The sequence below is a fragment of the Pezoporus wallicus genome, unplaced genomic scaffold, assembly GCF_028554395.1.
Source record: "Pezoporus wallicus isolate ANWC-B61680 ecotype Strahan unplaced genomic scaffold, APGP_CSIRO_Pwel_v1 scaffold_6362, whole genome shotgun sequence".
Taxonomy (NCBI): Eukaryota; Metazoa; Chordata; class Aves; order Psittaciformes; family Psittacidae; genus Pezoporus; species Pezoporus wallicus.
In genome coordinates this window covers 2,574,104-2,602,068 of record NW_026637663.1, presented here as the reverse complement: position 1 = coordinate 2,602,068, position 27,965 = coordinate 2,574,104, and the positions used below count along the sequence as shown (strand labels likewise).

Sequence of the window (27,965 nt, the reverse complement as noted above, 5' to 3'; positions counted from 1 at the left end):
TATGAAGTAAATTCTGTTAATCTATCAGGCTAAACTACGGTAACAGTTTATTCTAACCTTAAAGGTGTTGATAATTTTAGAATCAAGAATGACACATTTCTGTCTGTTCAAAAATATTTTATTATGAGATGCCATGTTCAAGCTTTTTCCAGCTCTGAACCTTCACCAAGCCGAAGCGCACACACCTAAAGAAGTGATCGTCGTCCCTTGTAAAGCTTTCCCAGCACTCTCCATTTTACTTATAGATTCTTCGTGGCTCACGCAGAACGACACCACCCTCCTGCATAGCTTTTTCGAATTCCTGAATCTTGTTTAAAAGAGGGAGATAAATAAATAGGAAGAAAAGCCATTGGCACCAAAGTATCAGTGGAGACATGTAGCATGCAGGAGCAGAGGTAACAGCTTCACTGAAGCATTAACAACACAACTGCAGTTTATCAAAGCTACCTTTCTGAGTGTCACAAGAAGGCACTGTCAAACCACAAAATAAAAACTAATGGTGAAGAGGTGTAAAATTAATGCTTAAAAAGAAAGAAGAGCCAAATAAGTGTAAGGAGATGGTACTTGCCGAGTCACAATGATATTCCCAGGGGATAACAGCTTTAAAGTTCACAAAGTTGATTCCTGCTTCCAAACAGCGCTGTGCCATTACGCGGCCAAGATTTTTGCATGCTGCTACTCCCTTGGGACTGTATAGGTGTTTCTTTATGGCCCACTCCCGGGTAGAGGCAGACAACACAACATCCCCGTTAGAGCGCTCAACAAAGGCTTCTACATAGTGCTGTGTACGCTCAAGCCGTAACCTGAGTGAGAGAAAGAACATGGGATTACCATGTCTTTTCCAGATGTAATGAGAGACACCATTCAAATGCTTAAATGCATAAGTGACTCACTTCATGAAATAAAAATGAATATACTATGACTATTAATAACGAATTGATAACACTTCTTTTGTTATCTAGGGTTTTTATTAGGAAATAAAATAGGACTTGTATTACCAGCTCAGAGAGTGAAATTCCAAGAACAACTTCTCCCCAGTTACTCAGGTGCATGGTTCTACACTGCCCCACATCAGCAGTCCCTCCAAACCAAGCACTGTACATCTACACAGTGTTGTATAGGTATGTCTGAGCTGGACTGGAGAACTGCTTTAGCAGGAATGTAACATCAGGTGTGCTATGCAGTCTTTTAAAGGGTGGCGCTTACACAGCAGGAAGCAACTTGTCAGTACTGACATGTGGTCAAGCAGTACTTCATAAACCACAACACACAACCACAGGGTATTAGGAGCAACTATTTCTTACTGCACTGAGAAAATATCAGATTTTCAGGTATGAACGAACTGGATGCGATTCTCCCCTCAAGAACAAAATAATGATTTTTGAATCCCCAGCTTAAGATGAACTTATTTTCCAGGGGACAAGCAATCAGCATTTTCTACTAAAAGAAAACAAAAGCACCTAAACAGTCTATCACGGTGCCTCAAATAAAACAATGATGCATGGTCACCACAGAACTAGGAGAATCCCAAGATAAACAGCACTGGCTTAAGCAAAATTACTGCTATCTCAACAACAGATGGGAAGATCTTGAACACACACGCCAACTTTCACGTGATGCCAGCCTACTGTTCTCTGGACACAGTAGATACCCGTTAATTAAGAATAACCAAACAGGAAACCGATTCAGCAACCCAAAATGCACATTTCATAAAATTTCTACCTGGCGGGTTTCTGGGACTTGGTTTTAGGTGGTTTTCTTTGCTGCTGTTTTGGGTGGGAGATTTTGTGTTTATTTTTCAAGTCTTCATTTCTGCTGGTGGCTTTCTGACTCACCTATGCCAGAATTCACGCTTTGGCCATGTTGTCTTCCAGCCACGCTCTTTCCTAGCTAAGGCCAACTGCTCCAAGTTCCGAGGATTCCTGTTAGTGAAGTCTGGGGCAACAATCTCATTTTCACTTGTGTCCACTTGGGTCTTAGGCTTGAGATTTGCTGTAGTTGATGCAAAACGAAGACCTTGTGGGGGAAAGCAGAAAATAAAATTCCAGAGACTTAAAAAAAAAATTTAAGTAATGCAGACAATAGAACACATACAATACAGAATAATGCAGCTTGTAAAAGTTAGCAGGGCAAGATCTGCTTTTAAGAAAACCCCAAACAACAAACAGATAGATTACCAGAGCTCAGTTTCTCCAATTTATGCAATGAACTGTAAGCTAAGACTAAAAAAGCTTTAACACTGGTTTACAGCTTGCACATAAAATATAAATTCAGCTTGACTAGAAGATTCCTAGAATTAAGGCTTTACAAAATACTGAAAGTGAAGTGCACAACCGATGGCAGCACTACCAAATAACAAGGTAAAAATCATCGATCCTGTCGGGCTGATCATCACTAATTAACCTAACAAATACCAATTTAGAGTTAGGCTTCCAAGCTCACTCTGCCACTCAACTTTTTGGCCCAGAGTCAGCGGGAACCTCTCACCAATAACGAAGACGGCCTCTCCTTATCAGACTGCTCGCCTGCTCGGGCCGGAGACGCAGCAGCAGCGCCCCCGTCCCACAGAAGCCGGAACCACCGTTACAAGCGGGAGCACGGCACAGGCGGAGCAATGCTACCAAGCCACCGGCAGCGAGATCGCCCAGAGCGGACAGCCGCCGGCAGCACAGGGAGGAGCCGGGAAAGGCCGGCATAAAGAACCGCAGGGGGACCGAGCTTACCCGCTCCATGTACCCAGGGCCTGGTGGCGGCCAGCACCAGGCGGCTACGGCTGCTCAGTGCCATGGGGAGCCTGCAACCACCACGGCTTCAGGCGGCAATCACCTCCCCTCTGCTCAGGGGCGCCTGGGCGCCGCCATTTTGCCGAGCCAGACCGCTTCCCCAGAAGCCAGCTTTAAGCACTTCCGTCGGTGGTTGATGATGTCACGCGAAAGCGCCGGGCACCGTGCGGTATGGCGCAGAACTATGGGGAGCTGCGTGGTGCTGTCAGTCTCGTGTTTACAGAACAGAGCATGAAACATTTCCTTGACTCAAGAGATCGTGTTTAATTACCCCCTCCGCAGTAAAAAGGGTGCAGATACAGACCAGCACGGCCCGGTGCCACAGCTCCTTAAAAGGGGCCCAAAGAAGCGTCCACGGGAAAGCGACCAGAGCCGCCGCAAAAGCCGCTTGCAGTTGCCAAAAGCAACGCTACGACTTTGGTGTTGCAGCCTACAAATCTAACGTATACCGGATCGGGCGCAAGCGGCGCCTGGAGGCGGGCGATGCCCCCCATCCCGCTGCAGGATTAGCCTGAGTTCTTACAATGCATAAGAATGTGTAGGGGACAGCCCCCGTTTAACCTGCAGCGAAACCCTACGACTGCCGCGCCCCAGGGCGGAGCGGGAGCTACAGCCCGTGCGCACTAAGCTCGCCCTGCCTTCTAGAAGCTCCTGGAAGCGCTCGTGCCCCTTCTTCGGCGCGGCGCCTCCGTTCACGCCGCTCACCAATCGCGGTTGGAGCTCGGGCCGTGCCGCGCCCCGCGATTGGGCAGGCAGGGTTTGGCCCCTCCCCTTCCCTCCCGTGCGTGCAGAGCCGTGCACTGCCCGTCTGCGCTGTGCCGGGAAGGGAGTGTATCCATCAGCCTTTGCGGTGCTCTGTCCAGTCCGTGGATAGCCTAGCGGCCCCTGCTCTCCGTGTGGCGTGGCGGCCGGGCGGGAAGATGGCGGCTTTGGAGGGACCCCTCGCTGTTTTCGGCGACAGGACCAGCGGCGATACCATCCGCACGCAGAACGGTAACGGCCGCGCCTCTGCCGGCGGGGGCTGGCGGAGTGGTGCGGGGAGGGGCAGGAAGAAGGTAACATGGCGCAGCAGTTACCGCCGCCATGTGCTTCCTCAACTCTGCACTTGTCCGGTAGAGGCCTCCCCCTCCCGCCAGCGTCTCAGTGCCGGCCACTGGAGGCCATAGGGAGAGCTGCTCCGGATCCTCCACGAAGAGACTGGGGGCTCCCGCCGCGCTTCAGCGGCGAATTGACCCCGCGGACCTTTTCCTTGGTAGAAGCACCCGCTGGGGGGGGGGGGGCGCTGCTGGCCAGAGGTCTGTGCGGTTCTATCCAGACCCTATAGGGCGTGAGCCGGCGAGGCCTGCAGATTGGCGAAGGAATCTTAATGGGGAAAGGGTCGCTGGGGAGCCTTCCTGCTCCCCAACACGGGGATATAGCCTGCTTTTGAAAATGGGGAGCATCCTCAAGATCAGCGTTTTCTTATGTAGTTTTCAAAAACGTTCCATATCTCTCAGGCTTTTTATCCCAGGCCTTGAGGGAAGGCTGCAAGTTTCGAGACTGTTCTCAGTTAGTGGATAAAAGGCAAAGGAAGAAGCTGAAGACCTGCTTCCTGACTGTTGTGAGAGTCATGGCAGTTCTGGCAACACTTTAGGCAGAACACTTAGTATAAAACCAACCTTAATCTATGGCTAAGATTCTACCTTGAAATGGCATCTTTGATATAATGGTTGTTTCAGAAAGCTATTACTCCTCCAAAACAACATAAAAACTCTTTATGCTGTTTGAAGTTCAAGGGGCAGATCTGAGTTATAGCTATTCCCATTATACTACCACTTTTTCAACTTCCAGATTAAGTGGCTATGCTTGTGGGATAAAGAAAAGGTTGCCACGGTCTGAAGGAAAAGGTTGATTGTATCTTTTTCCTATATGAAGTTGGCAGAACATCCTTTTAAACAAGCCACTGTGTTAGAGGTTTTGTAAGTTTTGTTTCAGTCACAGACCTGATTGGGACAGAAAGATGTGTTAGTAATTGATACATGGTGATACTGTTGTTCTGTGTCTGTCTGGAACGGAGGAGTAAATGAGAGTGAAGTTTCATGGCATGACTTGCTGCTGACAAAATAAATAGTCCTACCAACCTTTTTTAAGCTACCACCACTGCTCTTCTGATCCTGGGTAGTAGTGTCTTCCATCTTACCAAGACGGCAGGAAGTGAATCTTCTGCTCAATCAGTTGTGCCAGATTAGTTAGCTGAGCCAGCCTGGGGGGCAGAGTGAGCTTTGGCACAGATTGTATGGTTTAGTGGCAACCAGCTATTAGTTTAGGTTGGCTGAAACCTAATCCTAAATTAGGCCGCTGTCAGGTTTCTAAATAGCAGGTTCTTGAGACATTTTCTTGTAAACCTGAATTGCCCTAAAGTTGGAAAGATAAAACTTCTTTTCTTGTTCAGTTACTGCGGCATCTGCTATTGCCAATATTGTGAAGAGTTCTCTTGGTCCAGTTGGCCTGGATAAGATGTTGGTGGATGATATTGGGGTAAGTCAGCTTTCCTTAAGAAGTGTCAGGAGGACTTGCATTCCTGTGTAGAAGTGCTTCCACTTAGTGTACTTCCTAGGTTGGATATGTGCATGCCTGGCTTTTTCAGTAGTTCTGACACGGTATAGGAGGAGAGCTGTGGTAAAACTGAGCATTTGGTAATGTATGCTACATCATTTCGGTTTAATCTGCTACTGCAGTTCATGTGGTACAGTTGTTTACTTTCAATGTGTAAATTCTTGTCACCACTTAAAAAGTATTGGGCAACTTAACAGGGAATAAATATCACAGTTAAAGTCAGGCCTTGTGGTGGCGTTGACTTGCATATCTTGGTTTCCACAGTAGGAGAAATAATAAAAAATTCAAATAGTATCAGAACAATTTTAAAGCAGTATTTCATATTTTAAAATCTTCCAAGCAAATGAGGCACGTTTGCCATTTTACAGGCAGCTATAATGAAATATTATATTGGAGGTGAGCAGCACTGCTGCTAATCTGGTGTGTCCAAAATGTTTTATGAGATTTTGTAACATAAAGACTTGTGTGATAACAGCGGTGACATTTCTGTTGCTACAGTGAGACTCCTGGTTAAAAAAACAGCAGTAGACGTTTGGTATAAATGGTTTTAATATAAGGAAGTTTGCAAAGAAAAAAACCTCATTCATTTGTATGAATGTTATGAAACACAATAGTCAAAATGTAATAGAAATACACTTCATGTGCATATTTCATTTCTGAAAATTAGGATGTGACCATTACTAATGATGGTGCAACCATCCTGAAACTGCTGGAAGTGGAACATCCTGCTGCAAAAGTTCTTTGTGAGCTGGCAGACCTGCAAGACAAAGAAGTTGGCGATGGGACAACCTCAGTGGTATGTAGAAAGCTTTACAGGCAGATAGATCGAAAGTCAGTGTTCTGTTACCAGAGTGCTGCTTTTGATTTCTCCATTATGAGTCTTGGTGCAATGTTGATCAACTATATAGAATGAAAAACCTTGAGGTTGACTAAGCAGTTTTTTTACGTAGATTACTGAGCAAAGAGCTTCAATCTGTGGGTTTTTTTAGAGGTGCTAGTTTTCATATGCAGCTGATGTTCTGGAAGGGACTGCATAGTGTAGTTTCATTATTTATTTTTTCCTTTGTAAAGGTTGGGGATAGGTTCTGAAATAATGTTTTTAATTTTTGAAAACCATGTGAAATTTAAGTGCTAAGGACTAACAAAGATGTCGTGTGTTGAAAACTCGCTTGAGATTTTGGCATCTTTGGGACAGGCAAAATGATGTGGCTTTTGCCTGGTGTCAGAAACTAGTTCCAATTCTAAGTACTTGCTTCCACTGAGTAGACATTGGATAACTATTTGTGATTCTACAATGCACTTAATGCCAACAGGAAGTTATTGTGCGTGTATGGAATATGTGTATTTAGTGTTTGTATTCCAAACAGGTAATTATTGCTGCAGAACTTCTGAAAAACGCAGATGAGCTGGTCAAACAGAAAATCCATCCTACCTCCATTATTGGTGGATACCGACTTGCTTGCAAGTAAGAAACAGTTGAAGTACATTGTGTTCTTTAAGGTACAATAACTGCATGCTGTTTGTGTATCTGTATTTGTGACTCTCTTAATAAAGACTTGGTGCAAAGTGGATATGGTATTTTGTTGAGGGGGTGCTGGGGTGTTGGTTGGTGGGGGTGTAGGTTCTTTTGTTTAAATTTCACATATCTGTAATCACATAAAAATGCCATTTTCCTGTCCTAGAAGATGAATTGCTTTTATCCCTGTGTTCTTTGAGGTAACATTTAGAAGGGCTGAAAACATGGAAGATTTTTGTCTTTTTGTGGGGGTGGAGTTCCTTACTGGTATTTATATTTATTCTACAGGGAAGCAGTTCGCTACATCAATGAAAATCTTATTATTAACACAGATGAATTGGGCAGGGACTGCCTAATTAATGCTGCTAAAACATCAATGTCTTCTAAAATTATAGGAATGTATCCTTTAACTTGATGAAGAGAGGGATTGATTGAAGAGCTTAAGTAGCTAGCTAGGCTGGTTGCCTTTGCAACAGTTTTCATGACTGGGGTATAGTATTCAAGCTGTCATTCTTATAATGGGCATGAAACATGTTTCACAGATACTGTTTTCTGCCATGGGAAAAGATGTCCAGACTCTTCTGATTTATGTAAACCTGGTTAGTGACATAACTGTGGCTTTAACAGCATATTATTTCCTTATGACATTGCATGTTAATGAGAGTAGGAAGGAATTTTGTAAACGGAAGCATGTGTTACAGAAGTCAACTACCTGGGAAGTGAAACTACAGGGAGGAAGGTTGCCTTTAACTCCATAGTCACAGAAAACACTGCATTTTAGCTTTTCTGCTAACAAGGGAATGGAGGCTGACCACAGGATAGGTAGTTTTGTTGAGGAACTGGGTGTATAAAACGTATGCATTACACTAGCCTGCCCTAATTTTCTTACCAGTGTTTGTGTTAAGAATTACTTGTTCCTTTAAAGCTGTGGTAAAGAAAGCTTGCACTCCATGCCTTTCAGTAGTTCTTCTTTGGAAGCAGTTTTTGACTCAGTTTAGGCACTGTCAGTGACTTTTTTTTTTTCCCTTTAAGCATAATAATGGTTTTCTTCTTCAGTTATAACCTTAATGACATGTTAGTGATGGTGATTTCTTTGCTAATATGGTGGTGGATGCAGCGCTGGCAGTTAAATACACTGACCAGAAGGGTCAGGCTCGGTACCCAATCAACTCTGTTAATGTTCTGAAGGCACATGGCCGCAGCCAAAAGGAGAGCATACTTGTGAACGGTTATGCTCTGAACTGCGTGGTGGGCTCACAGGGTAAGAACATGCCACATTTCAGAAAGCTTTTATGTGAACTCTTACTTGTCCTGCATGCATCTTCTTACTGATTGCATTAGTTGTAAATCATTGGGTTTTCAATTCCAGACCAATTGGACAAGAACCCAGAAAAAACTTACTGCTTCACTAGTGGTTTCTAGGCTAGGGTCTGCCAACTAGTCTGTAAGGTACTGTGGTTTTCCTAGCTTGGGTTTAGCATGGTAACACTGATTTTTTTTTTTTTTTTTTTTTTTTTTAATTTTTTTTTATTTTTTGGAACATAAGTGCCTGCTTTGTGGGGAGCCAATGGCTGTTTTGTAGGGAACTGTTACACTTAGCAGAGCTGTGTTGTGATTAGGTAACCTAAAGGATGTGAGACTGATGGGTCAGCTTTTCATGGTCATTCCCATTTTGGGGATGGGTTCGGGAAAAAGGTAACAGGTCACAGGAGAAATTTAAAAAAAAAAATTCTTGGGAGTCTTTATTAGCGTTTTTCTGTACTAGGGCAGAACTGGTGGTGGAGAAGCAAACTGGGTAGAGATCTGAAATGTGAAAGTAACACCAGTTTTAATCTCCACTGCTGACTTGACATTGTTAACTCGGTTTTACAAAATCTCTTTGCTTTCTTGTTTTTGCTCGTCAGGTATGACCAAGAGAATAGTTAATGCAAAGATTGCATGCCTTGACTTCAGCCTGCAGAAAGCAAAGATGAAGCTTGGTGTTCAGATTGTTATCTCGGATCCTGAGAAGCTGGACCTGATAAGGCAGAGGTGTGTGTGGAAGCTTGAGTAACTGGGACAGTGGGGCTTTACAAGCTTTATTGGCCTCTCCAGCTGAGGTGTTTCAGTGTAACTTTGGCTGAGTGCAAGAAGTAAAAGAGTTATAAATGTTAAGATTTCCACAAATACTAATGGTAAAAGTCTTCACTTCTATGGGGCAGAACTAGTATTAAGTCAGGCTTTTAGAGAGATCCAGGTTTGTGCAGTGGTCCCTTCTTGCAGAGCTCCTCATTAAGATTTTGGGAAATGGGTTGACAGAATGTGATTTTAGATTTTTAAATATGCTTTTATAACTTTATACTTGCAGAGAGTTAGATATTACCAAAGAAAGGATCCAGAAGATTTTGGCTACTGGTGCTAATGTGATTCTCACCACTGGAGGTATTGATGATATGTGTCTGAAATACTTTGTTGATGCTGGTGCTATGGCAGTACGAAGAGTTGTGAAGAAGGACCTTAAGCGGATTGCTAAGGCATCTGGAGGTATGTATATAGTAACTGATCTTCAAAATACAGCTTCTTAACATGCAAGGCATGCAAGGAGAGGATGAGTAGAGCTGAGACGCTCTTCTTAGTTACTTTAAGTAAGTTACAGCTTTACTGATACTTCTGTCAAAGTAGATGAGTATCGTAAGAGTTGACTGCAGAAGGTTTACAGGGGGTGGTCGGGGAGGAGGACAAAATGCTGCCTCTCACTGGGAAGACTGTCCTCTTGTGGAAATGAGCCAGAATCTGTATTGATATAGAAGTGTTTTTTGAGCGCACATTCATAAGCCTCTGTTTGGACAGTTGTGTTAAGTACATTGTTCAGATTGTTCAAGAAAGAACTCCTAAGTCATTCAATACATACTGGAAAAAAATCTGGTATACATTTGTGTCAATTTATGCAAATTCTTGAATTTGCAGGAAAGCATTTTCATTATGAGAAAGCACATGAGCTGTTTTCATTCTGTATGCTTGTTCTGGGAAGTTGGCAAAGGATGTGCTGGCATGGAAGGCTAAATTTACCTTCTTTCTTTGTTAAAGCGACCATATGTTCAACCCTTGCAAACCTTGAGGGTGAGGAGAGTTTTGAGGCATTAATGCTGGGACAGGCAGAAGAGGTGATTCAAGAAAGAATCTGTGATGATGAACTGATCTTGATCAAGAAGTAAGAATCCTTTTTAAAGTACTCAGTTTTGTGTGCATCTTCAACTAAGTTTGAGGTAAAATCCCATTTATTTAATTCCATGCTATCTCAACGATATGAGTAATTACATGCATGGGAAAGTCCACTGCAGATAGGAGGTGAAAGTATTTAATCTCTTCTGCTGGGGCTGGGCACCTGTTTCATCAACCATAATGTATGAAAAATCAGATGGATGGATAGACTTCACTTACAGTTCTGTTTATAAATAAATTTTTCTAAGCTGGCTTCCATTTACAGAGGCAGTAAAGGGAAACAGTTACTATCTGAGTAATTCCATCTGAATAAGGTGGTGCTAGCTAAATCTGACCATTTGTAATAAAGACAGTTTATTTGTGCTGGTTTCATTGAATCAGTCACCCACTTGGTACTATGAAATGGACAGTTACTGTTGAAAGTTTTTTTGTGTTTAATGGGTAAGAAAAGCAACAGTCACTGGCTGTCCACACATAGAACTTTCCCTTGAAGTTTTAGTATGCCGCTGCTGTCTGTTTCCTGAGGACTGAAGTATCTGTTTAAGAGGAATGTACCTCAGATAGTATCTTTTCCCACTGCTTCAGTATCTCTTCTCAGTGTTCAGTCTCCTGCAGTCTTGTGTGTGAATGAAATACCCTGACCCTGATGCTTGCATGGTGGTTACGTGACTATTACACTGTAATGTTGGCAGTCATTTGCTCACTTAATGCCTATGCAAGAGGGAGCTTTCTCAGTATCTGATAACATTTTGCCCCAGTTTGATGGGAAAACTAAACATTGAAAGAATCTGGCTTAACTGAATTTGGCTTTAGAAGAAAACTTGTAGCCACAAAAGTTTATTTACATTCAGTTCAACACAGCTGACTTCTCATTCCTTTTTTCCCTAGTACAAAGGCTCGTACTTCAGCGTCAATTATCTTACGAGGAGCTAACGACTTCATGTGTGATGAAATGGAACGGTCTATACATGATGCCCTCTGTGTTGTTAAAAGGGTATTGGAATCCAAGTCTGTTGTCCCAGGTGGTGGTGCTGTAGAGGCAGCACTTTCAATATATCTTGAAAATTATGCAACCAGCATGGTAAGTCTTGCAGGAAGAAATAACAGTTTGTCTGTGTTACCCTAGGAAAGTGTTTATTTTCAGGCATTTCTTTTTTCTCCTAGAAGTTGGTTCCACAGTCAATAAAACCTGCACAATCTTAAGAGTAAAAAGGTGCTTTAAAGTGGAGGATAGTAATTATTCTTTCTGTGAAAATTAGAATATATGGCTCTTTGCCCCAAAACCAGGGTTTGTGTGTGAAAACCCCTACCTGCTATTGTCAGTTTTGATTGCAGCTATATTGTTTCTTGTTCCAACAATGGGTTTAGAACCTTTTTCCTCTTCCTAGGGATCACGTGAGCAGCTTGCAATAGCAGAATTTGCAAGGTCCCTCCTCATAATTCCAAACACACTGGCAGTGAACGCTGCTCAGGACGCCACAGATCTTGTTGCAAAGTTGAGAGCATTCCACAACGAGGCTCAAGTTAACCCAGATCGCAAAAACCTGAAATGGCAAGTATCTGCCTGTCAGCAGGCTGTTAAATGTGGAGTGGTGGCTTGTCAGTTTACTGAAGTGTGCAGTTATTTCCTGTGAGGATGGTGAGGCCCTGGAACAGGCTGCCCAAAGAAGTATTAAATGCTTCTTCCCTGGCAGTGTTCAAGGCCCTGTTGGACAGAGCCTCAGGCAACCTGGTCTAGCGTGAGGTGTCCCTTTCCATGGCAGAGGGGTTGGAACTACATGATCTTAAGGTCCTTTACAACCCAAACCATTCTGTGATTTATTTGCATGTGGAACAAAGGGTGCAGGTTATCCCTGAACTTTCTGGCCTTCAGTCCTGTGTACGTGTGACTGGGAACTAGTACTAGCTGAACAGCATATTCCCAACTATATTTCTACCTTTTCTAATCTCTCCATCTGACTGTTTCTTTGCAGGATTGGTCTTGACTTGATCAATGGAAAACCTCGCGATAACAAGCAAGCTGGTGTCTTTGAACCAACCATGGTCAAAACCAAGAGCCTAAAGTTTGCCACAGAAGCGGCAATTACTATTCTTCGAATCGATGACCTTATTAAACTGCACCCTGAACCTAAAGAAGAGAGAGGGTGCTACGAGGATGCAGTTCACTCTGGAGCGCTTGAAGAGTAACTTAGGTTTTATTTATGTTTGTCTAACTTACACTTCCCACTCTTGTAACTAAAATGTTAATAAAACAGGTGCTTGAATGCTGCTGCTATTTTCTTGTGAACAAACATTTTTCAAAGCAAGGTTGGTCCTCGCAGTGAGAATTTAAGCTCATGTGTAACAACTGAGGTGCCTACAGTAGCCACTAGTCTGTCAAGGCAGAGTTACGGAGTGGCAAGAAGTAAGGGAGTAAGCTCACTTGATTTAAGCAACACAAACTAAGCTCTATGATTAGAAGTTTATTAGGGAGCTTCAAACACTCGTTCACATTAGCTATTCACTCATGCTCATCTCTCAACACACATAGCTATTCCCATTCCTCCTCCTATACAGAGAGCAGCAACACCACGTTTTCCACCAGTTCGGTCCAGTGCATGTAGGAGAGTAACAAGGATGCGGCAACCGGAGGCACCGAGAGGGTGGCCAAGAGCAATGGCTCCACCTTGGATATTAACCTAAAACACAAGAGCCAATACCAAAGGTCAGGTTAAGAAATCATTTAACAAGCTTAGCTGAGTTTCAACATGAATGACTTCACTGGATATAGTCCTCAAAATGTCAGCTACCACCATTTCAAGGAAAAACTGAACATGGATGCAACTGCTGTTAGTATTTCTTCTGAAAGGGATCCATCTTTATTCCTTGAACATCAGGTGAAATTAAGGAGGGGAGAGTAATACCCGTGCATTTTGCCATCACCAGAAGGGTACAGTGGCAAGTACACTGCATCAAGAAGTTCAGTGTTTGAAGTTGTAATTACAAGTGTGCCCAAGCAGTTACTTAGATCTGCTTACAAATCCACTATAATGAAGTTAGGGCCTGTTTGCTTGGAAACCATGCCTGCTAGCAAAGCCAGCCTGCTGCTAAGCAGTGTGAGGAAACACTGGTGTTCCTGTTTTTCTCATGACAAAGTGATTGCAAGAGGACTGTTCTTGCTTGTTTGGAATGTGATTCAGGTGCACTGAGTATAATAACTTTGAATTAGAGGAGGCAAACTAATCATGGCCTGAAATGTATCCCAATACCTTTTCTGGATTTACTTTCAGCTCTTTTGCTATTGCAACAGCCACTGATGCAAAGGCTTCATTAATTTCAAAGAGGTCAACTTGTTCCAGAGTCCAGCTGGCTTTGCCAATCTGAGAAAACAAAATAAATAGAGGTCTTGTTATCTTTTAGGTCTTCCTCAGCACCAGAGAAAGCTTTCTGTAGGATTTTAATGCTGTGAATTGAAGCCAACACTTCTAAAAAGATGAAGGAAACAGATTTGGGTTTTTTTATAGCCAGGGATGATGACAGAATTCGTGAAGGCAAAAGACAAAACTTTGGTGTCAGCAGAAGTCAGTGCAATGTGCCATAACCTGCTGGGTGCTCTTAAAAAAGCTTGACTAATTTTACGCAGTGGTGGTAGTGCAACTGTAGGAGTCAAACTGGCTGTGCTGCCCTTAACAGACAAGCACTTGTTTTCAAAAGCAGATTTTAGATTAAAAGTGGTGGGTTTTTTTTCAGGTCACGAGTCTGGTCCCATTAGAGATTCTATGTTTAATGCAGATTTTTACACAGGAGATAGAGAAATGATCATTAGTGATGCTGTCAAGTGTAACTTGTCCAGTCTCTCCTGCCTTGAAGTTGAAAGTCTCCACTGGAAGACAGGCTGTTTGGGAAGATGGTTTGGCTCATGTTGTCACTTGAGAAACCCTTGCAGTGCAATTGCCTGCTTGGGGGCAGGCGTAGGCATGTTTTATATCTCTACATTTTTACTTGCACTCAGTCGGTTTCTAACAACAATGCTTTTATCGGTAGAATCAAGCAGAGCAATGCTGTTTGACAACCAGCTCACCAGACTGGTGCACCACCAATGCTACAGTCCAGGAGGAGGGCCTCTTGCTACTGGGTATTATTGTGGAGAGAGATTGGAAACTGTTCACTCTTTAAGATTTACTATGTTGCTGTAACACTAAAGTGCATGGCCTAGACAGTCTCTCACTGTGAAGTGATACCATGAAATCCTGAAGAGAGAAACTGGTAGATGTGAAGTGTTTGATAACACACAATACAAAATCTATGTTAAGAAGTAGTGTGTCCTTTTTCAGAGTAGCTATAAAATGATAGGTATTGTTAAATACATTTGTCTGTTCTACAATTTAAACTAAAAATGTTTATTGTGTATAAAAACAATTACAAACAAACTTTTAAATAATAGATATAGATAATTACTTACAGCTTGTCTTATTGCTGAAATGGGCCCTACTCCCATTATGGATGGGTCTATGCCTGTCTGAGCCCAAGATACAATCCGAGCCAAAGGCGTAAGACCTCTCCTAGCAGCTTCTGATTTCTTCATTAGAATTACAGCCGCAGCTCCATCATTGATACCTGTGGAATGACAACTTGTATGTATTTGTTGGGTTTTGTGGCTTGTGCTGTACCACCTTTTGCCACTTCACAATCTAGACAAAACAAAAATCACAGATCTTTTGTTGATTTAGGTCAGTACCATTCAGATCAACCAAGTCTGACCTCTGACACAAAGGCTTAAAATGGGCATCTTAAGTACACTGCTGTAAATGAGACATGTTTGTGATTCCATGTGGAGAGCAGCAGGGGTAAGAATTGAGGCACAATCTGAAGAAGGAGCACATCAAATTTATCAGGCAGACTTTGGAAGAGGCAGCAGAAGGACCAAGGAAGACATTTTATAGCTGCCTGTGGCAGGAGAGTTATTCCCACAGGAGCAACATTTTCAGACACAAATGTTAAGTTTTTCTTTGTCCAGACCTGCAGTATTAGCAACCACTGGACAGCTAGTTTGAAAAAGAGAGAAAGTAGTTTCTATTTGTTCCAGCCTATCAGGTATTGCTGTAATTGTCTAAACACTCATATTGCTTCATAGAAAGTAAGCAAACAAAACCAACTCATCTGTAAAGAAACCCTCCACCACAGTTAGTATTTGAGTTCTACTATGTTGTCAAACACATTGCCATATCTTGCAAAATGCATTCAGCAGTAACCACATGGCAGTCAAACCCCTTGCAGAGACCCTGCCTTGAGCCACAAGCAGCTACTGCCCTTTGCCATTTCAGTTTTAGCCAGATGGACCAACCTGAAGCATTGCCTGCTGTTACTGTCCCAGTTCCATCTGTCAGAAAACAGGGCTTTAACTTTGCCATTGTTTCCAAGTTGCTCCCATGTCGAAGGTGTTCATCTGTTTTAACCTCTATTGGACCTGCAAAGCAGTATTCAACATCACCTTTACTTCCCTTATTTAAAACAATAACCCCGGAAAGTTGAAAAACAAAGCAGCAGGCTATGTCCTTACAGAATAGCTTATGGAAAAGGCTTTACAAGTGGGAAATCATCCACTGATTAGAGGAGACACAGCAGAAACCAGACTTTTCTCTTTAAAAGCAGCTCTCATTATCCATTCACACCTACCTTTTTTAGAGGGTACAAGAACAGGAACGATTTCTTTAGTAAAATAGCCAGCTTTCTGTGCTGCCTCTGCCCTGTTTTGTGACTGTACCGCAAGTTGGTCTTGTTCCCCTCTGCTGACTTGCCACTGACTGGCCACATTTTCAGCTGAAATAGGAACACAATGCAAACTGCCATCAGGAAATACTAAGATTTTAAGATGTAAAATTGTAAGTACAGAGGTAAAGTGATTAATGATTGCTGTAGCGAGCAGCTGAGCCTGCTGAACATTTTCATTCAGATTTCCTCCTTTTGTTTGCTCATGATTCTCCACTGTGTTTTCTTTTGAGGGTAGGAATTTCTGTGCAGGATCACCTCCCAGAAAGGAGTTACACCAAATTAAATACAAATACAACCAAGCATTTCTAGTCTATTGCTTCTCTGGATTATTATGCTCAGATCTCTCTACAGCTACTTCAGAGGAGGGAACAGTTCTGAAGTTACTCTGTTTCGTAAGCAGGGTCTGCAAAAGCAGTTGGTTCACTACCCCATCCAAAGGTGCAACAACCTGCAGTTGCAGAACTGAGTGTATGCACACTACACTTAATTCCTCCACAGTGTAAGCCTGTGTTGCTGAATGCTTGTTACATGCAGGGATTACCTTGTTTATTTTTCCTGAAATTAAGTCAGATTGCTGGGATGCAAAAGATGCAGAGAGAACAGCTCAGGAAAAAAACCAAACCAAACCTAACAAACCAGTAGCTTTACAAAGCAGAAAATGCCTTCAACGCCTTTCAATATTAGGGATTTCTTTCTTTTTCATGACTACAAGTGAAGGACAGCTTGAAATACCTCATTTGATAATTCAGATTTCTGAGACTTCCCATCAGTGAATTTGTCCCCCCTTCTGAGTTAACTGTCATTTTCTGGACTGTCACCACTTACCTGTTATACCCATATGATACTGATAGAAAGCATCTGTAAGGCCATCGAGGATTATAGTGTCCTGCAAAGAAGCCTCTCCCATTTTAATCCCAGCTCGCATGTGAATGACATGAGGAGCCTGCAAGAAGGTATTTTGACAGGAGTCAGATGGTTTCTATCTCCAGTGTATACTGAAGAGGCAGACCCCTGCCTTGAGGATGCAGGTTGCTGCCCCAAATCCTGGTAATCTCCCCAGTTCCCTGTTCTGTCTCTCCCCCCAGTCTCCTGCTGGTGTGGCCTGTTTGGCCTCTTCATCTCCCCAGTAGGAGATCAGCAAGCAGCGAGTGTTTCCTCCCCATAGATTTAATCTATCATTCCTGGGGCCATACAGCCATTGGTCCCTCATCTCTAGGTGGTTCCCAATTGCACTCTGCAGCCAGTGAACACAAACATCACTCTCAGCATCCAGCAGAAGAGGCCACTCCATTCTTAGGCATCAGATGCTGCCCCAGCACCATTTCTTAATACAGCCTTAGGATGGACACCTCAAAATAAAAGTGCTTTGCTTCCTTTCCAAGCTCCAATTGTTTGGTGAACAACAATGTTTCCATTTATTCCTTCTTTGGGCTTCTCACAACACAGAAAACCCCATCTAGGCCAGGTGTCACAAGCAAACAAGTATGTGTTTGCATGGCACCTTTTCAGTAGCTACAGTGTCAGGTCTTTGGTTTCAAGAAAAGAAAGCAAGCAAGCTACTGAAGTCAATTGTTGCACGTGTAAATTCACTCCGAAGTGCAGAAACCAAAGCTGCTCTTTCAGTCTACCTCTAGAGCGTTAGAATCATAGAATCATCTAGGTTGAAAAAGACCTTTAAGATGATCAAGGCCAACCTTTACCCCATTAGCTTTGAAATACAGGGTTTCAACGTGATGCTGTTTGTTGCTGGTAAGGCAGTGCAATGTGAGTTCAGTGCTTTGCTTCACCTTGCTCATGCTTTCCATGCCTCCTGCAACCACGATGCTGGAATCTCCTGTCAGTATGGACTGAGCAGCCAGACACACGGCCTTCAAACCTGACCCACAGATCATCTGGCAGCTCCATGCGGGCACGGTGTAAGGGATGCCTGCAGCAACACTCGCCTGCCGGACAGGGTTCTGGCCAGCACCTGCAGGAACAGGCAGCACATTTCCTTTGTTCTTAAAACACAAACATCAGTCTTGACACTTCTCACAACAGGTACCCTCATTCCATCAAAATATAGAGCTTGCTCCTATCTTCAGCTGGAAGACAGAGAAGTTCCAAGGGGTAACCTGTAAATAGGAGCTCGGTTACCTCTTTCCTTTATATTGTTGACTAATGAAATACCTACAAGTTCAGATATGGGACTTGTTACTGACAGCTTTAACATCTGCATCTCTGTCTTTGATGGCAGGTCAGATAAAACACCAACTTCAAATTAGCACTAGCCTGCTGTACATGTGTAAAAGGAGAGCTCATTTAAATTGCTACCTGCTGAAGGGCTTCTTTTTAACATCATCTGTACACCATCAGCAGGCAACTTTTCCTAAAAGTCCCTATGGGAACCAAAAGCACAATAATGCAAGGACAGTCCTGAAAGCTTCCATTCTATGTTGTAATCCTGATGGAGAAAGGAGTGCTATATTCAAAGAAAACACTCCTCATGTGCATCTCCCCAGGCCAGAGTAATGCCAGCTCTTTGTATGCAAAGAAATGGATAAGGAAAGCGCATCCTTCAGCGAGCTAGAAATATACAAGAATCTGGATCAGCTTTAAGACAAAAATATTTCCTTTATTTTCTTGCTCAATCTTTAAAATGCAAACCTGCCCTATGACTGCTGATTGAACATTACCCTGGGAAATGCCGGGGATGGTTCAAAACAAACAATTCCCCATCAGCCATGTTTTCAATAAATCAAAATACTTGTCTCTGAGCAAGTGGTATCACAGATCTCACAGGAGGGTCTTGCACAAAAACACAAACTCAGGACCCGCTCCTAAAATCTTAAGAGTTATCATTACGTATGATGCTAAGTTTTAGAGAGGAGATGATGAATGCCCAGCGCAGGAGAAGGAATGCTGTAACAAAGACAAGAAACTGATTTTCACACACACACACAGTTAGCTACTCTTGGGGATTTAAAGAAACCCCAAACTATCTCCCCACCACGTCCTTTCCAAAAACCCATCAAGTGATGAGTTTGGTCACCCAGAGAGCACGGAGAAGGGACCAAGGTGCCGCTCGACACCTTTGTTAAGGAACCACGTTCTTAAACCAAGGAACGACGTTGCGAAACACGACCCCCGAGCTGCTCCACAGCGTAGGAGAGATGCGGCCGTGGCGGAGAAGAGACGGGCCAACGCCACCGGGCCGCGGGAAGAGAGACGGCCCCTTACCTGCGGGGAGGACCTGCCCCAGGATCACCTCCGACACCTCGGCGGGGGCCAGCCCTGCCCGACGCAGCACCTCTCGGATCACCGCGGCACCCAGCTCGTGCGCCGGCAGCGCCGACAGGCCGCCGTTGAAGGAGCCTAGGCGGACACAAGACACAGCGCGATCAGCAGCGGCGCGGGGAGCGGGACACACACACCGCATACCCGGGCCCCCCTCTCACCCACGGCCGTCCTGGCGGCGGCGACGAACACTACTGGGTCCCCGCTCATGGCGACGGGCGCGGAGCGGAGCGACAACGCGGATCCTGCGCGGCAGCCGCTTCCCCAGCTAGAGGCGAGTCGGCGCCGGGCCCGCCCCTCGCCAGAGCCTCTGCCGAGGGCGGGAGCCCGCACGGGTGATCCTTGGCCGCGCCCCTGGGCAGGGCAGGGCCGGGCCAGGCCGGGGGATGGTCGCGTTTTCTCTGCCGTTAGCTCCCGGGGCGGTGAGACAGAGCTCACGGTGCGCCGGGACTTGCGGGTCTCGGTCACAGCACCCCAGCGGGCCGGGCCAGCGCCGTTCGCCAGCGGCGGCAGCGCTCCGTTTATTGTCGTTGACAGCATAAAACGTGCAGGTCAAGTGCTCCGTTATCACACCGCGGCTTGAAGGGTGGGGTTTTTTTGTCATGATGGCGTTTCATAGGATCTATGTAAGCAGAAAAAACAGTTAAACCAGTAGAATAATAGTTTAAACCAAATGACACAAAATTGTCTATCACTGTGCTGCCCAGCAGTGGTTACTGACACCCAGAAATTGCCAACACCCAACACATCCTTCTTTCGTAATTTAAGAGAACTCTAACACATATACATGCTTTCTGAACACACACACACACACACACACACACACACACACACACACACATACACAAATATCTCCTGTGGTGAGACCTGTGCTTACTTGTTCACAGAACAGATACTCAGCCTAATGGATGTGCCAGCTAAAGCCCTGCATTGACGTTGTGGCTGAAGGCCAAGAAGGTGGTTAGAAAATGTGCTGTCACTCCTACCTTAGCTGGAGTATCAACAAAGTTGAGAGATACATGTTTTTACCCATGTAGTAAAATTTAGTAGGATTCGGGGCAGGGGAGGGGAAGGTTAAAAAAGAACAAGTTAAGCCCTTGTAAAACACCTAGCATGTGATGGCAAACACTGATAAATACATACCGATGGATGCCCCAATACAACTATGATCACAGTTTGCATGTTGGTTAATCCAAACTTGGTGGTATTAAATCTGCATGCACAAAATGTATCTGAACCCTCTGCATGGAAACGCTGAACAACAGAAGCAATACAGTACCCGAGTTGGATTCGTCTGACTCCTATCAGTCACTCTTCCTGCTTTACAATATAAAAAGCTACAACATTACCATACAGGAAAAAAAAAAACAAACCAACAATCAACTTCAGCTATGAAAAGACTGTTAGACTAGATTTCACTGTTCAGCCATGCTGGTCAGAGTAATTCCAACACTCAAAACGCATTTCTCCCTTTAGATATTTCAGTCAGATTGAAGGACAAGGTCCAAGAAAGGAACCATGTGCCATGAGATTTCTTCAGTTACTTTGGAGTTTCCAGCTTTTGGTAAGAGAAGAATCTGCTCAGATATCTTCAGGAAAGAAAATATCTGCAAAATCCCCTGTGCAGCCAAATGCTTGAGTGGAACCAAGCATCTAGAGTAGACTTACTAGTCTCCTAAGGATGCATTAATTTGCCACAGGCATGTGCTACAGCTTTTCTTTAATGCACTCAGGGCAGCTGGTAACACTAACAAAACCCTTAAGTTAAATCTGAATGGGAAAAACATTCTTGGAGTCTTTTCAAAAGACTCATCAGTAAATAATTAGTAGATCTACCACAAAAGCAAACCTCAGGAATACATGATTTTAAACAACAAAGACTGATTGTTTTAGAGAAATACTGTGCAGTTTCTGAGCAACCCTATACAGCTGAATATAGTTCCTGGACCATTCCAAAATACAGTAGAGAATGAGTAATATATATATTATATATATATATATATATATATATATATATGGGTGTATGAGGGCAGCACCACATAACCTAGTTTATTAACTGTACCATACATCACTCTTCATGTAATGTTTGATTTATTACAATTTAAGGTCATAGATGCAAATACACAATGATGTAAGATGAGCTCAGATTAACAGAAAATGTCAGCGGGTGTGCAAAGTCCAAAAGGAACAGTACACCTGAAGTATGCCTTACAGACAGGATTCCCCTGTATTTAAAGCTTTACAAATATCACCATAATTACTGAACAGAACATGAAAGGGGCTTCAGCCCCTTCCCTCCCTAAAATTTACTTTTAATCCACTAATGAACAGCAGGAGTTTGAATGTGAAGCAGCCCTGAGGCCTTCAGGGCAGCTCACTCCACTGAGCTGACCTGCTGTACCTTTGCTCTCAGCCCCAAACAGCACAACTATGTGCACTCATCACCACTGATGGGTCAGGCTGCAATGGTGGGTGGCCCTGAAATGACAGAGAGGAATGAGTTGTATCTTGGTATCTTTAGCAGGCTTGCAGTATCCTTTCTAACTCTCCTTGGATGGTGTCCAGGATTGAGATCCAAGTGGATAAAAGGGACGCGTAAAGGAACAAAATAACATAGCAGTTGCACAAAGGCAAATAGTTATGAAACATGTATGTTACAGGTCAAAGTGAAGTTACTTTTTAAATATAGATAAAACCTTCTTAAATGTGGCTAGGCAGCTGGCTTTTAAATTCAGTGTAGTTAATGAGCAGCGTAATACCCAGTAGCAAACTACTGCCCCATGCTGGTGAATTTTACCATTTCTCGGAAATCTAAGCTCTGGGAAATTAAGTAAATCAGTCAGTAAAATTAGGACATCAATTCAGAACAGAGAGCTTACTTGCTATCAGTAAAACAGTAAAGCTATGTTGCACAAAATTTATTTTTCTATAAACACAATGAAATGGACTTGTGCCTTACAGGGAATACTCAAAGTGCAAAGATTTTGGCATTTTCATTTGGTAATGGTGGTTCAGTTTTGTTAGAAATAGGGTAAAATTTAGAGCATTTCAGTGTTCACTAATTTACTTTTCTGCTTAAAAATGTTTCCTAAATTGAAGCTTTACAGAGATCAGTGTGGTTACCAAAATGTCAAACCTTTGCTTTTCACTATAAATATGACAGATGGGTGGTGAATATTTTAAAAAATAATTTTGTTGGAGATGTAAATTTGATAAAAAAACTAAACTGCACCTTTTATAGACAAAAAAAATTGCAAAGAACAATTAATTGAAATTCATAAATCTTGATACGAGATCATTCTATAATTTTCAGAAAAACTTAATTTTACAACTTTCCTGTAACAGGAAATTCTCTAGTCTTTAAAATCGTTTACACAAATAATGGTACTACTGTCTGCTTTTCTGGGATCCTTACAGGAAAAAAATTGCACATGGGATTCCTCAGGGAAGGAGTTGTGGCTCCTGCCCTTCCCTGGTGATGCCACCTTGCATCTTTCCACTTTTGCACAGCTAGGAAGAAACTGCTGTGCTCCTCTGGTTGCTCATGACACATTATTCACACCCTCATTTGTGTTCAGCAGATCTGCAGCTGGGTGGGAGCACTCTTGACAATGAAGTAAGCAAATGCCAGTGATCACGACCCAAGTTTGAAGCACAAGTGATCCATCTTCATATTTTATGGAGCTGGCCCTTTGCTGTACAACATTTGGGACCCTTTGGCCAACACTTGTGACTTCTGTTACTGACAGAAATAACAGTAACCTGCTTTTCCTTGTTTCTCCTTTGGTTTTTATTCTTTGCTGGCAGCATGGGACACACCTGACTACTTTTGCAGTAGTGTGCATTAAAGCTGGCCTCTTCAAAGATAGGAGTCAAACCCTGCCACAATAATCATTTGAGACATCTTATAATCCTTGATGCTTTCAGGGTTCATAGTTCTTATCTGAAAGCATTTAAGAGGCAGCATCCTTTAGGTACAGGTTTTCTGTGCTTTATATGTGTTTTAAATTACTTTTATTCCTGACAAGGAATAGGAATTGTTCCGTGGTTGGTCTAAGCAAAAAGCCATCTTTTTGTTCTTTGACAAAAGGACAGCCAAGTCAACCTTTTCTTCTCTCCTTAAAAAATTGCATCAGCTACCAAAACAGGTAAGCTCGACAACACTTTCCTGAGAAACAGGGCTTTTTTTCACTTGGGAAAGCCTTTCCTTTTCTCCACATGCTGCAACATAGTGTGAGGATATATAGGGCACTCAGGCTTGCTGAGCACCTTTAGTACCTTAAGGCCCCTTCTTAGGTCTGGAAAGGAAATTCAGGCTTTCTTATGAGTGGGCTGACACTTAGTTGTCTATAGGAGGGTTCAGCACATGAGGCATGTCTCAAAGAACAGAATGTTTTCCCAGTGAAGATGAGATTTGTATTTTCTAAAATTCCTCAGCCTCAAACTCCAACCTGACTGACTGGGTCCTTGGAAATAAAGCTCCTGATAGGCAAAAAATGTTCTTGGCTGTACTACGAGCAATATGTGTTCTCCTTGAATCTATTTTTGTCAGGGAAAGCTCATAATCTAATCAGTGTTTAAAAAAAATGCTGTCTTCCCCTCAGACAAAAAAAACCAAAACCAAACCACAACCTTTGCATTATTAAAGCCATCACCGACTTTTTGTGGCTTAAAGAAAAATTATGGTAAATACCTGGTTTTATAACCCTCTCAAATATATGCACACCTGTTCTTCAAATGCAAGCTTGCAGTATTTATCAAGCATCCCAGAACTGAATTTGAGTCACCATTTGGTTGTAATTTGTCTTAACTGATTATCAAGGTTTGATAATGAAAGGTTTGATTTGATTATCAAGTCCTGGAGAGAGACTCTTCATCAGGGACTGTAATGATAAGGAAAGGGGTTATGGGTTCAGCATTAAACAGGGGAAGTTTGGGTTAGATATAAGGAAGAAGTTCTTTACTGTGAGGATGGTGAGGCACAGGAATGGGTTGCCCAGGGAAGCTGTCAATGCTCCATCCCTGACAATGTTCAAGGCCAGGCTGCACAGAGCCCTGGGTGACATGGTTTAGTGTGAGGTGTCGCTGCCCATGGCAAGGGGGTTGGAGCTAGGTGATCTTAAGGTCCTTTCCAACCCTAAATCATTCTCATTATCAGCCAGGGGATGTCTTCGGGAGAGGCACTGGAGTTCAGTCACTGGTGTGAGCAGCCCCTAACAGAAGCAAAATTGCTGATCACTGTGTGGCTGACACCAGTTCACAGGTGTGTGTCAGCATCACAAATGTTGCTGTCTTGGAGATACAAGAGCTGCAAATCCAGTTGGCTCTATGGAGCTGTGTTACCATTCTGATGATTTTATATGCTTTCATGGAGTCATGTATATGTAATTGTAAAAATTTACCGGCAATTAAAAGAGCTCTCTGAAGAAGTAATTACTTCTTGCTTTAAAATGGAAGATAAATATGTGGTAATTTCACTAAGAGCCTTATAAAAACATCTCACCAGGAGATATAAAGCAAGTGCTAAGCCTGTAGTCTAGTATTCAGTAAGCTTCTGTAAGAGAGGGAGAGTTCATGGAGGTCAAATTTAGTTTTTTTTGCCACCCAGATCTTTACCCAGTAATTACCTGGAGGACCTTTCTGTATCACTTTCTTCACAGTGCAGGAATCCATACATTTTATCTTTCTCAGGCACCTTCAGGCTGCAGCAGCCTTTCCTGCTGCATCCCAAGAGCTTGTTTCCTGTTCCAGCAGCAGATGTAACACAGTTTTTTCTTCCCCCATCTCATGTCCTTACAAGTCAAGGACAACTTTGCCAGAGCTGATTAGCCTTTCTTTAGTTCCTGATATTTTAAGGTCCTTGAAAGTGCTAAGAAATCATATATCAAAACTCCAAGCATTTTTTTTCTTCCAAACAACGCCTTATCTCCCCTTTTCCCTATTTTTCCTGACCTGCAAACAGAAAAATGACTCAAAAAAAAAAAGGGGGGGGGGAACAAGCAGCATCCGTCTGAGCTTAGATGTGTCTTAGTCTTAGTGTCATTCCAGCTGGCTTCCACCTGAAATCAAGGGTCAAAAAAGAAACCCAGGCCTGAGCAGGCAAAAACAATTCAAACCATTTCAGGTAATGGAGAACTAAGTTAATGAGTGACATGCTGTCACTAAAGGAACCAAAAACTAAATGAAAAATACAAAGGGAGTTAAAACAAAGATGAGAGTGGTTGCCATAAATATCCCCCAAAAGGGCCCAAGGAGGAGGGTGGGCAGGGGTGTGGGAACGCATATTTAATTGCACAATGCTGTCCTGCCCACACACTCACAACCTGGTTCCTATTTTATCTTATCATTATAAATGAATGAATATATGAATTTTGCTTTCTTGATGGTGCTCGGAGAGATTGCTGTCTGTCCTCTCATCTCAGGACAAACAGTGCTGCTGAGGGTTACGCAAGCACCCATCACCTGAAAAGCAGATTTACTTGTTACCACACTGTAAATGCAACCCAGTGCAAATGTCAACACACTTATTCAAGCAGCACCAAAAAGTCCTGAGTTAGATCTCACTGTGCTAGGTGCTGTGCAAACAGAGTAAAAGACTCTTTCAGTTAAATGTCTTCTCCCAAAGGTATCAGAGGACGGGTTAGCAAACTGCTGCTCTTATTTTCTTGAACAAAAATTGCAATGTTCACATGTTCATTTGAAAAGACAGAAGGAAGGCAGACCAGAATATAAAGTTCTCCAGACTGATTTCACTTTCGATGTCTCTGGCTGGCTGCCTCTTGCTCAGCTAGCATGTTTCCCACAGATGTAATCCACACCTGTAAAGATAAATTTAAAGTAACTAAGTGCTGACAAGGGGTAAAAAAATGCAGGAAGCGTTTCTACATGCTCATGAATACAAACAGCAAACACTGGTGGAAGGTTTACAGCCCCACACCTTACAGTGTATTTGAGCTAGACCTTTATCTGTACTGTTAAAAACACACAAGGGAGGCCCTGTTTTTGAACATAATAAAAACCAGCCAAACTCCAGCCAAATATTGGGAGATCTTGTGTTTAAATCACTGCTGATATACTGCAAATGTCAGGTAATTTATATACAGAATAGAAATACACAAAATAGAAGCAGCCCTGTGTGTATCTCTTCTATATGGAAAAAGTTTCAATTTCTTGTCCTGCTTGGCTTATACACATTTTCAGTACTGTAATTTTTACATCTGTGCATGGGAAAATGAGGTCAATTTGCTACACTGATGTTCATATTAAGGATTACTCTGGTATTTCACTGCCTCTCCCATGCTGCCATATCCCGGGATGCCAATCTGTTAATTAGTATCTTGAACACTTAAATATCTGCAAGGTATTTGTAGAGGAAAGCACAGGTGGGAGAAGGAAACCCTAAACAGCAGTAATCACAGCATTATCTTTTTTCAGTTTAAAAATAGATAAGACTTCAAAGGAATTAACCCCTCTATCCTTGTGGGCACTTACCACATGATCCTTACCCTTTCTGGGTAACCATGTCAAATCACTTGTAGCATAGCTTGGGTTTCAAAATGTTTCAAGTTCCCACTGCAAAACCTGTGTATTTGTGCATACATATATATATATATATATATATATATATATATATATATGGATGCAGGGACATGTGCATCGGAATCTATCTATATATATATAAAATATGTTCTTTCTATGAGCAGCAAGAGCCACGACAGGTTTCTGGAACACTTGCAGTGGTGCTGTAGCCACTGACAAGCAGCTACACCTGCACAGTTGAGCCAGCAGAATAACTCAGAGACTTCACTGGCAAGAGGGAAAACTGTTTACTTGTCCCAGTAGCGTTGCTTGAGAAATTATGGATAATAGGTAAGTAAAGTAGCAGCTCAGTGCTAGACTGCAAGTACAGGCAAACAGACTGCAGGAGCTGGGCCTGTTCAGAGAAGACTGACAGGGTATCTCATTAATGCATATAAATATCTCAAAGGTGGGTGCCAGGAGAATGGTGCCAAACTCTTTTCAGTGACGCCCAGTGACAGGATGAGGAGCAATGGCCATAAACTAAAACACAGGAAGTTTCACCTCAACATAGAATTATAGAAGGAACATGAGGAAGAACTTTACATTGAGGGTGGCAGAGCACTGGAACAGGCTGCTCAAGGGGGTTGCGGAGTCTCCCTCTCAGGGGACATTCAGAACCAGCCTGGATGAGCTCCTGTGTGACCTGCTCTGGGTGACCCTGCCTTGGCAGGGGGGTTGCACTCCATGATCTCGAGGTCCCTTCCAACCCCAACCATTCTGTGATTCTGTGAAACACTCTGTTTTATTCTTTATTACTGCTGAAACTGAAGCTTAATTTATCTGAAAGCAGCTGGAATTTAACTCCCTTTGCTTCCGTCGCCAATTGACGCTACCGGTACCGCTGAGCTCGGTTGCTTAGAGCGAACCTGTTCACCCCGGGCCTGGCAGGAGCCCCACCGTCCCCACCGAGTCCGGGGCCCGCCTCGGACGTTGTTAATGGTTACGTCCACTCTCCCTTCATGGAGGTGCCGTCTTCTCCGTCAGCCTCCCGACAAGTCCCGGAGCGCCAAACTGCGGTGGCGGCGGCTCCGTCCCTCACCTCGAGCAGGGGGCGGAGCGGAAGCAGTTAGAACCATTTTGTGTGAGGCCCCGAGCCCGGCCTGGCTGCTTCGCGGGGAGCGTTCTGCAGCCGTCACGCCCGGGCACGGCCGCCGCCCCCCGGCTGTGGGAGACGCGTTTCTGTCGCCCCTTGTTAAAGATGAGCGAGGGTGGGCTGTGCCCGAGCTACGGGAGAGCGGCGGCGCCGGAGTCTGTCGGACGCC

At 43.4% G+C, this 27,965-nt stretch overlaps 3 protein-coding genes and 1 non-coding gene across 6 annotated transcripts; 2 read left to right on the top strand and 2 right to left on the bottom strand.

Moving 5' to 3' along the window:
• Positions 1-34: 34 nt before the first annotated feature.
• MRPL18 (mitochondrial ribosomal protein L18) lies at positions 35-2,852 on the bottom strand. Of its 3 annotated transcripts, XM_057406888.1 has the most exons (4): positions 2,724-2,852; positions 1,836-2,016; positions 569-803; positions 35-307 (listed from the first exon to the last, which is right to left on the bottom strand). In XM_057406888.1, the coding sequence occupies exons 1-4, from the start codon at positions 2,785-2,787 to the stop codon at positions 236-238; spliced, it is 552 nt and encodes a 183-aa protein (XP_057262871.1). In that variant the 5' UTR covers positions 2,788-2,852; the 3' UTR covers positions 35-235. The 3 variants fall into 3 exon arrangements, with proteins under 3 accessions (XP_057262871.1, XP_057262869.1, XP_057262870.1); XM_057406886.1 differs by lacking the exon at positions 35-307 and having other exon boundaries at positions 444-803; positions 2,724-2,851; XM_057406887.1 differs by lacking the exons at positions 35-307; positions 2,724-2,852 and adding an exon at positions 2,350-2,386 and having other exon boundaries at positions 447-803.
• Positions 2,853-3,654: 802 nt separating this feature from the next.
• On the top strand, positions 3,655-12,359 carry TCP1 (t-complex 1). The gene is made up of 12 exons (XM_057406873.1): positions 3,655-3,776; positions 5,215-5,300; positions 6,046-6,174; positions 6,746-6,843; positions 7,183-7,293; positions 7,974-8,155; positions 8,799-8,925; positions 9,242-9,417; positions 9,961-10,084; positions 10,984-11,176; positions 11,484-11,647; positions 12,069-12,359. The coding sequence occupies exons 1-12, from the start codon at positions 3,704-3,706 to the stop codon at positions 12,280-12,282; spliced, it is 1,677 nt and encodes a 558-aa protein (XP_057262856.1). The 5' UTR covers positions 3,655-3,703; the 3' UTR covers positions 12,283-12,359.
• Positions 4,580-4,715, top strand: LOC130598036 (small nucleolar RNA SNORA29). Its single transcript, XR_008971923.1, has one exon. It is a non-coding gene; the product is annotated as a small nucleolar RNA SNORA29 (small nucleolar RNA).
• Positions 12,360-12,542: 183 nt separating the features above from the next.
• On the bottom strand, positions 12,543-19,374 carry ACAT2 (acetyl-CoA acetyltransferase 2). The gene is made up of 9 exons (XM_057406883.1): positions 19,284-19,374; positions 19,066-19,200; positions 17,634-17,815; positions 16,672-16,789; positions 15,751-15,894; positions 15,419-15,541; positions 14,537-14,691; positions 13,344-13,454; positions 12,543-12,773 (listed from the first exon to the last, which is right to left on the bottom strand). The coding sequence occupies exons 1-9, from the start codon at positions 19,330-19,332 to the stop codon at positions 12,606-12,608; spliced, it is 1,185 nt and encodes a 394-aa protein (XP_057262866.1). The 5' UTR covers positions 19,333-19,374; the 3' UTR covers positions 12,543-12,605.
• Positions 19,375-27,965: the final 8,591 nt, after the last annotated feature.